General features: G+C 38.6%; 1 protein-coding gene across 1 annotated transcript; it reads right to left on the bottom strand.

Moving 5' to 3' along the window:
• Positions 1 to 619: 619 nt before the first annotated feature.
• On the bottom strand, positions 620 to 5295 carry LOC116210442 (protein NSP-INTERACTING KINASE 3). The gene is made up of 11 exons (XM_031544309.1): positions 4278 to 5295; positions 3940 to 4069; positions 3766 to 3837; positions 3528 to 3671; positions 3353 to 3424; positions 3166 to 3225; positions 2971 to 3068; positions 2749 to 2895; positions 2139 to 2480; positions 1415 to 1806; positions 620 to 1185 (listed from the first exon to the last, which is right to left on the bottom strand). The coding sequence occupies exons 1-11, from the start codon at positions 4384 to 4386 to the stop codon at positions 868 to 870; spliced, it is 1884 nt and encodes a 627-aa protein (XP_031400169.1). The 5' UTR covers positions 4387 to 5295; the 3' UTR covers positions 620 to 867.
• Positions 5296 to 10502: the final 5207 nt, after the last annotated feature.

The following is a 10502-nucleotide window of genomic DNA, read 5'->3' as shown; positions in this document are numbered from 1 at the left end:
TTTTAAAAAAAAACATATGAGGGGTAATTTCGTCAAATCATACTCAATGTTTTGTCCTTCGTCAACCGTCGAGAGCAGCCCACGTTCCGGAAAAATCTGCTAAGGCTTCACCACTACGAGTCTCGGATCGGCCCATGCCCATGCAAGTGGACACGTGGCGGGCCCATGACCCTGCGGAGTTGAACTGCCCGATCAGGTTAAGCTGGCGCCACGTGCTGCCGGGTCGTCGGCGAGCCATAGCACGCGCGAACGGCGAACCACATGCGGACTCCCCCTCCGGCGCGACAAGTGGCGAGGTCCGACCGCAGAGGTTTGCAGCTTTCGTGCATCCAGTGATCTCAAAGCTGAGCGGCGCATGCTGCTGTCTGTCGGAGCATCTAACGACCCAACGAACGACGCCATTTCAGCCGAACAATGAACTTGGAGATGATATGGGCCTTCCTCGCGCAAGCAGTTTCATGGAGAAATCGGACACATCTTGATCTCCTCTAAGACGGATCCGAGAACATATTCAACAGAGTCTGAGTCTCAAGCAATCGGATCTTGTCTAGTTTTGGTAAACTCCAAGCCGTGTCGGCATGTCGGCATGCATCGATTAGCGATCTTCATCAGCATCGAGACATAAGAGGCGAAATTTCTTGAAAAAGAAAATGTTAAGCCACATCAAAATTTTTTTGGGTGGAACAAAAAGGCTCAACCAGCGCAATTTGAATTTTCTAGCGAAGAATAGAAGATGGCTTATACACGATCTCTTTCCATTTTTACCCTTTTATACAGATATAGATACACTCACTGGACACCCAGCATCAACACCTTCACTTCTCTTGGCCGCTTCGACGCCTTCGGGGGCAAATACGGAGTTTACTGTCACCTGGGCCCCGAGAGCTCCATTGCCTCCACGACGAGAGAAGAGTCTTCTATGTAATCGGAGTATCTCTGGGGAGGGTTCTCGCATGACCGGAACCTCGGTGTCTCAACCTTCTGAGACGCCTCCCATTTCTCGGCAAGACCGTCCCCCTCCAACATCCTGACAACCTCGGACATCCTCGGTCGCTCCAAAGGGTTGAATCTCGTACACAGAAGGGCAACCTTGACCATTTCTTCCAGTTCGATGCGGTCGAAATTGCCCTTCAGGTCCTTGTCTACCATCTGGTTCAGCTTTCCTTCCATGTGGAGCTTGTTCACCTGCAAGCAAGCAATACTGGAAGTGCTGAGAAGACTATTAAGCGAGTACGCGAGTGGCAAAACAAAACAGGGTGATACGGTCGGGACAGAGTAGCACGGCTTATATCAGATGGCTCGCATGGAAAAAGCAAACGGGGTTGAGCATAAAGACATGATCTAACAGCTTTAGCTGATTCTCAGAATGTTTTCTTCCTAAAATGATTAGAGGCCCATTCGCGAGGGAGAGTACCCAATCAAGCATTATGCCCTTCTGATTCGCTACGCGCCCAAAATCCAAAGCTTTCTCCCCCGTTATAAGCTCGAGGAGCAAGATTCCGAACCCAAACACATCCGTCTTCTCCGAGGACTGACCGGTGGACAGGTACTCCGGAGCAATGTGGCCCACAGTCCCCCGAACAGCTGTGGTCACATGGGAATCCCTGTGGTCCAGAAGCTTCGCCAACCCAAAATCTCCAACAACAGCCTCGAAATCCTCGTCCAACAAGATGTTTGCTGCTTTTACATCCCGATGGATGATTTTAGGGTCGCACTGCTCATGTAGATAGACTAATCCCCTTGCTGTGCCTAAAGCTATCCTTTTTCGCCTTGACCAGTCTAAAGCTGGCTTTCCATGAATGTGATCTGCAAATTCAAATCAAAAGTTACTAGTGATGTTAGAGTTGTTCAAACTTACAATTCCTGATGGGAGAATAGACTTGGGCATTAGCCCAGAAAACTGCAACTTTTACCGGAAAGTTACCTGTTGTGGATGGTCAGTCTGCTTTCGCATAGGCATGGATTAGGGTCTAACTTGGTTATATATTTCAACCTAAATTTCTCATTTTTTTTCAAAAGAAAAAGGAAAGCTTTTCAAATTTTATTTTTCACAATTATGCTTATGAAAAAGATATGCTTTATTCAATCAGAAAACAACCTTTTTTTAGAAAGTCAGAAGACGATCCGCATTAACTGACCTTTTAGGCGGGATGCTACACTTCCATTCGGCATATAAGGGTAGACGAGCAGCCTCTCGCTTTCCGTCGAGCAGAAACCACAGAGCCTCAGAAGATTCCGATGAATAGCCAAGCTTATCATCTCCACTTCTGTTTGGAATTGAATCTCACCCCCGACGGCATTATAGTCCTTCAGCCTCTTCACAGCTACCAGAGTCCTGTCGTTCAAGCACCCCTTGTAAACGATACCAAACCCGCCTCTCCCTAAAATGTTCTTTGAACTGAAATGGTCTGTTGCTGCCCTCAGCTCCTTGAAAGTGTACCTCCTCAAGTGGCCCAAGCAAACCTCAGGATCATATTGATCTGCACAAGAAATTCCACATTTGAGATTCGTTTGCGGTGAAAATTCTCCATTATCTTGTCTTGCTCTTATCCAAGAAAAAGATGAGAATAAAAGAGAAAATTGTGCAGAATAGCATTTAAGAAGAGACATTAGATTGTGAAAAACAATGTAAGTTCAATGCAATATTTTTTCCTTGTTTCTTTCCTGTTTCTTCTTTAATAGAAGAAAAATGGATACTTGTCAGGTTATCAAAACCAGTATGAAATGGGGAAATAGAGCGGGAATCACCATTGACATCAAAGAAAATCTGCTGGTTGTGTCGATACCGCCACCAAATTAGTAACCCAACAACAATGACGATGAAAAAAGCACCTCCAAAGCTACTTCCAAAAGCAATTGCCATGTGATGGTTTTTTCCTCCCGAGTCTTGTGCATCTGAGAAACAAAGTTCTGCTAAGCTTTTATAAATTCAATTGTTTGATTGAAGTAAGAAGTCGAGCAAATAGATACCTTTTAGAGCATCAGGTGGGAAGGAAAGTGGCTCAGGTAAGACAGAAGTACAGTTGTTTTTGGCATTCCCTCCGCAGATTAAAGGGTTCCCGACAATTCTGTAAGGGGGAGAGAACAGCCAAACATTGGTTATTAATATATGTACTGAATTCATCAAAAACGAAGCTAGAATGTTCCAAAGAAAAGGAAGCTCACTTGAAAGTCCGTGCTGATATTTTCGGCAAAGAACCACTCAGATTGTTATATGAGAGGTCCCTGCAAACAGATTGCTCTTCAAATGATATTTCAATAATATAAGTACAAAAAGGAAGTTTCTATGTAAAGTTTCACAATTGCAATTAGTTTGAAGCAATCAAACCAAAGACAAAGAGCCAGGACTTACACAAGGCTTAGGCCTTTGATGTTAGACAATGAGTTGGGGCATGAACCAGTAAGACTATTGTTGTTCAACCGCCTGACTTCGAGCAAAAATAATGGAAAATACACACACTGAGAATTCGACCAATAAAGAGTTGAAATCTAAATGATCAAAACATTGTTGCAGTTTTGGACATTACAAGTAATTGAGATTTCTGAGTTCCCCAAGAGAACTAGGAATTTCTCCGCTGAATGTGTTGTTGGAGAGATCAAGCGTCTGAAGCTTCTCCAACCTACCTATCGATGCAGGGATGGGTCCTGAGATATCATTGTTCTGAAGCAGCCTGTGAATGAAAGAAATTGTGCCTTATCAGCTTTCGGACCCAAACCAGGAAATCGATTGCTCAACAGAAAATGAGTACCGAAACAAAAGCTTACACAGATTGCAAGTTGGTGAGGTTTCCAATCCCTGGAGACAAGGTCCCTGAGAGGCTCTGACTAGGAAGTCCACTGTCCATAAAGAACCACTCATCAGCAAAATATTCCGCCATTTCAGAGGAATTGAAAAAGAAAAAAGGAAAACAATATCCATGGATTCTTAAGCGGACTTACAGGACCGAAACGTAGCCATCTGAAGTACAAGTTACCATCCTCCACCCACACGGATCTACAGAGTTCATGTCCCAGTCCAGAACATTGTATGGGTCATGGAGAGCATTCTTTATGGCCATTAAAGCTACCACTGTTCCATGTAAGAATACAATATTGTAAGAATCAAAGGAGTGAATACATTTCCTGTCGAATCTTTTCCATTGCCCACCAAGTATATTTCACTGAATGATTCATGAAAAAGATATTGAGATTCCAATAGCATGACATCCCAAAAATGCTCACAAGGACCATTGAAAACCAATACAATTCCATGTTGGAGATCCCATGGAGACACGCACCTTCATAGTTGATCCCGGTAGGGGAAAGAGTAGCAGAGGAGCTCCCAAGCCATGCCAAAACCAGCAAGACCACTCTCAACAGCAGACTTCTGTTTAGTGTATTCTCCATGACTCTATTCCCCACTTCAGAAACTTGACCTCCTCCCCACCACCAACTTGCCAAAATCAACACAATCCATTTCCACTGAACTTCTCTTGCCTCATTCCCGTCTGAGAAAGACTTGCCCAGAATGAGACTGACCTCACAGAGCTAATAAGCCTCCAAATGGGTCTCTGCTATATATAACCAAATACCCAGAAGAAGCTGAAATCGCTGGGGCACATAACACCTAGCCCGGAAACAGACACTCGGAATCAAAACCAAGAGCCGAGACAAGCAGCTAAGGGAAGAGTATGAAGGGCAAGAATTATGAGCAGGAAAAGGGGTTCAATCCTAAAATTCTGAGATCCTAGAGATCTGGGAATTCTTTGGGGGATCCCCATAGATTCCTTGTGAGCATCCTCTTGTAGGTTTCTTTGCTATCTGCCATTCACCTCCTCTCTTCAGAGTCTTACAATTATCTTCACAGTGTGAGTGAGCGAGTAAGTGAGTGACAGAGACACAAAGAGAGAGAGGGAGAGAGGGGAGGTGAAGGATGAGTGAGTGAAGCGAAAATCAGAACAATCCCATTTCACTTCTCACGCTGGGAAAGGACCAGGCTTTTCTGCAAAGGGACAAGACAAACTGCCAAATTCGACACGGTCACAGATGAGGAGGACGAGAGCCAGAGCAGAGAAAGCACTTCACTCTTCGGTTTTAAAAAAAAAAAAAAAAGCGAACTTTTTATTTTTTATTTTTTTAAATCCATTGCAGCTTATATATCTTTGCATTTGCCTTTACTCGTTCTGGGTTTTGTTTCTTCTTGACATTTTTGCAGAAAGCATGGTGATTGGATCGAAAGGAAAGGATTGTTGGGTGGTGCTGCTGCCGGATTGATTGATCAAAGATTCAGACACAGACAAGAGAGAGGGAGAGATACGAGAGGGGAGGGAAAGGGGAGAGTAAATGAGCAAAGAAGCAGAGTTTTTTTTTTTCCCCCCTTTTTGAAAATGAAAAGGCAGAAGGTCACGTGCTTGGATTGTCTGTGGCTTTGTTGTCTTTCGGCCTCAATTCCTTTTTTCTTTTTCTTTTTTTGGGGTGGTGGGGAGGAGAGGGTAAGCCTCAATTCCAATTTTTGGCTCAACTCTTTTCGAAAATGAAAAAAGAAAATAGAAATAAAGGGGCATAATAATCACATTCTGTTAAAAGAGACCTTCTGCAGGTCTTTGCCAAAAGCTACAATGCGCCGGGACCGAGTATTCCAAACCATGTTCTTGAGAAATTTAAAGGAACACCAAGCATAATATGAAAATATGAAAATTGCATTTTGGGGGTAATCCACTAGGTTAGATTTGAATCACGTATAAGTTATCATCTTCAACTGTACCGATATAAGTAGTTATTTGAGCAAAATTTCACACAATACCCTCTTTAATTGTACCGATATAAATAATTATTTGGGTAAAATTATACACGATACGATCAATTTAAAGTGGGAAATAAGGCCATCGTGTTCCAACTTCTATTGACTGAAGCAACTGAACACAACACAAAGGCACATTATATTTGATATTATGATATGCTATGTAACTAAACATATTAGCAAACGCTTTCTAATAAAATTCGTTATCTCACATTGCAAGATCTTACTTCTGAATGCATAATTTCAAAGATCGAGTCTGGGAGGTCCTCAAATGGGTATTTTTATTTCTAGGTGCTATGCAACGAGCTACGGGTATGGGCATGCGATGGGGGTAGAATTATAACTGATGATGTTTATTAGATTTGATTTGATCTCATAGATTTAATTAATTTATTAATTATGAGAATATTTAATATGGAGGCGATAATTAATTAACAGAAAACGATGGTAATAAATAAATATTGATTTGAGGAGGGGGGGGTGGGAGTGCGGGAAAAGGGGGGGATGTAGGTTTTAGGTTTTGTACCCAAAAGGTTAAATTCTCTCAGCTCATCAAAAGGTTAAATTCTCAGTGTGTGTTGGTTAATGTGTGTGTCTGTGCTTAGTAGCATGTAATAATAATAATAATATTATTATTATTATTATTATTAATATTAATAATATATGAGATGAGAGATTGAGAGAGAGAGAGAGAGAATATCTAAAATGCGCCCACCGGGACACATGCCGCATGCTTAGCCCCGCATGCATTATTATTTGTTATCTTTCTTATTTTCCACATTTGCCCTTCCCCTCTTTTCCTTTTCCTTTTGATTTTTACATTTTTCCCCTCCCGCCAAAAAAAATACATACATATATATATATGGGCAGATTCATGGTACAGATTAATTTAATCATTGATTCAAATAACTTTCATGGAAGAGAAAAATTAACTACTAGAGCTTTAGAAAGGGAAAACTTTACATGTCCGGAAAAAAAGAAAAAAAGTTGAAAACTTCAATGGAAAGTGTTTGGCTCATTCAATGCAATTTATGTTCTTACAATAAAACATCATTAGTGCAAGTGTCTATCAATTTCTTTTAGTAGTACATTTATTTTTTATTACATCTTACGTGGTTAAATAAATTATAAATAAATAACATTACTTGATTCAAACGGTTCGGCACTTATTTCCCTTAAATAAGTTCTCAAGTTTGAATCGTGTAAATGGAAAAAGATTCACGCTATGAGAACTTTACCTCTTAATGAGCCGACCTAGCTCGACTTGAATTGGTTGTGAGCCTAATTGGACTTCGGGATAACATAGTTCACACCGAAGAAAAAATTATAAATATGATAATTTGGAATTGTAAGCAAATAAATGATTTAACTACACATTTAATCATTTAAATTAGATGGTCGCAATTACCTCAAAATCTCACATGATATCATATAGGGCAAACTTGATATACTATGCATATGTATAGCCAACCCATGATAAAGGGTAAGTGAATGAATAATTAAATCACATCCTATCTACTCATATTAACCTTTTAGATTATACAGCTGTAGTCATCTCAAAATCTCACAAAATATATGTCTCAAAGTATACCGGTGGAAACATGACATTGTATATAATTCACAAGACTGAAATTCTCCGTGAATTTTCAATTCATCCGATAATAAAATTTGTAGTAAAATTTTGAGATTCAGATCGAAACTTATTATTTTTATTTTTGCGCATTGTGGATCTCAATTTGAAGCAAGATTTACTAACCCATGGAAGTTTTGCAAAATGAGTTGTGGGGCATAGATAAATATATAGATGTACTCCTCACTAAATATTAGCTGCCAACATCAGTTAAGGATGGCATTGGGGAGGTTTGAACGGCTATATCCATCTTATGCCCATACCCATTAAGAAAAGTCATTTTTAAACCCTTCCCAAACTCGTTAATATTTTAAAAGAAAATTTCCAAAGTCGTCCCACTAATTAAATGAAAATTCACTGGGAACCCATTTTTCACCCATTAATAAGTTTACAAGAAAAGTTTATATGAACTTATTATAACATCTTATCTATAGAAAAATGGTTTGATATAACAAAAAGTATTCAAATACGAAATATAAATTCCAAACAAATAATTATACTAAATAAAATAAATCACAATACTAGTAAATTCATAACATGTTCGAGAAAAATGAATCGCGACACTTATAAATTCATAATATGTTAAAAAATAATAAACCACGACACTTTTCAGTTCATAACACTAAATAAGTATTACAAATACTTAAAATTTAAATTAAAATAAAGGGAAACAAAAATAAAATGATAAATATGAAATGAAATTTAGTAAATTTACGCTTAACGGATTTAAGACGGATTTTGAGGTAAAAATCATAAACCCTTCTCGAACCCTATAAGGTTTTAACTTATCCTTAAACCCTTCTCATAATTCAATAGGTAAAATTCGTTAATCACCTATCAGGATTTGGAACAAATGAAATATCAATTTACATAAATTTGTTGCCATCGATGAGTCATGATAGAAATTATTGTTGACAAGGCCTTTCAAGAAACGGGGAGTGATAGAGTAGTTAGACGCTACACAGTGCAGTCACTGCTGTATCTACTTGCCGATGGCCTGGGAATATTCTTGGTAAATTTGAGGATAGAATAGGGGTAATATGGGAAACTAAAAAAATTGAAAAATAATTATAAGTGTGTGTATATATATATGTATATATATATATTTTAAATCTTGAATAGTTTAAAGGGATTATTATTATGTCTTGACATTATCTAGGAGAGGGGGGAAAGAGATGGTGGGCACAAGCCCCTAGAGCATTTTTGTCGCGTTGGGAAAACTGAAATATTCTCAAAGCTTTACTTTAGGTTTTGATTAAGGGAAATTAAACAAATCATTTTTAATTGTTATTATAAATAATTTATTATGTTAATTATTTATATTTATTATAATTAATAAGTAGAGAATTTCCAGTAACTGTGCTCGAGACTTTTACCTTAAATCCAAGGGACATTTGTGTCGTTTGATGAGAGAAGAGAATGAACAGTCCTCTCCCATTTTACCTGCCTGCTCCTCCTCTAGTCAGGGGAACTTTTTTTTTTTTACCTTAATTAATTAGTTAAATATAAATTGAAATTCATTTTATCGTCAGTATCTAATTTATCAAGGAAAAAAAAATCGGATGACATTCCCTTGAAACCCCATTAGAGTCTCAATAACAACATTAAGCCATAAATCCTAATGTAATTATAACTCAAATAAAATACTTCGCTGCGAGGTTCAGACCCTTTTTAGTTACATTCTGCATGGGTTGCTAATTGCTATATTGATTTTCCCTCGAAATTATGCATTAACCCTTCCAAATCCATAGGGGAAAAACGTATGGAGATAGAAAACCGACTTTGCTTTTACCTTGGGTCAAGTACCGAATGATAGCTATTTGAAAATACTTACAAATATATATATATATATATATATATCTATGAAAATGCCATCTTTACGTCGACAACGGAGCGGATATTAATGAAATTCCAATCCAACAATCTTAAAAGAAATAATTTAAAGCAAAATTTTTAATATTTTCACGTTATGTGATAATTTAAAAAATTTTAAGGGGAAAAAAAGACATGATCAATTAAGGATTTAATTAGATTTTCTGCATTAAGTGCTCGTTTGGATCTAGATCAAGAAGGATTATGGAGGAGCGGGATATGAAAAATTATCGAATTTGTACAATAATCCTCGACAACTCACTGCTATCTATCCTTCTTAATCCGAACAAAAGCGGAGGTAAATCCGAGGCAAGTAGATTCCCATGGTTGAGTTTACTTTTAACTCACGTGCTCCTATTCTCATTGGTGTTTCAAGACTTCACCTGTTCAACGCCCACTGGACCGGACGCTTGGTGCCTTCACAATCTCAGTCATTTACCACCATATCCTTCTTCTTTTTTTCCCTTGTTTCTATAAATGTATTTCTATGCTTCAAAGATCTAATGATCAATATCTATGATTCGGTTAATTATTTGCATGTAACTTACGCTCTACTTCACTTATTGTGATTTCCCTTGTCGGATTTTGAGCAAAGTATGTATATGCAAATTTCTACAAATCGTTGATAAATCAATTAGACGAAAGAATGCGTAGAGCATGCATGGATATATATGCATTCCAGGAGTGACCCCTCAACCTCAACAACTAACATTATCATAGGAGGTCTCGTTCAAATGTATATATCAACTTTCACATCATCTCATTTTTCAAGTATCGGTGTAGCGTAATTACCGGTGTTACTAGTCGATTAAGGAAAAAACCGTCTAATCTTGATAGAATTGATACACTTAACAATTTTCTACAACATTTTTGTTGATTGGTGCAGGAACGTCTAGAACCACTTGACACCAGCGTCATTGTCCCCCGCAATGAATCACTGTTTGATCAACTTTAAGTGATCGAGGATCCGGCATACGAGTAAATCCATTAACGGTCTAGAGCTTGTGGTGGTCCATGTGTATTGTAATATTTTCTGATTGCGAAAATTTTAATAATTTTCTCCGTTGAACGTGGACTTGTAAATGGAATTCCGCGACAGGATGGGGACTCCGACCCTATGCCCCAGTGCATCCCTAACAAATTGATATACCATACATCATAAAACATACGTTTCATATAGCGGGGCAACATGCAACTGGGTCTTATTCGAGTACGAACGAA

The sequence above is a fragment of the Punica granatum genome, chromosome 6 (assembly GCF_007655135.1).
Source record: "Punica granatum isolate Tunisia-2019 chromosome 6, ASM765513v2, whole genome shotgun sequence".
Lineage (NCBI taxonomy): Eukaryota > Viridiplantae > Streptophyta > Magnoliopsida > Myrtales > Lythraceae > Punica > Punica granatum.
Note: the sequence above shows the minus strand (reverse complement) of the source record. Positions and strands in the feature narration are given on the sequence as shown.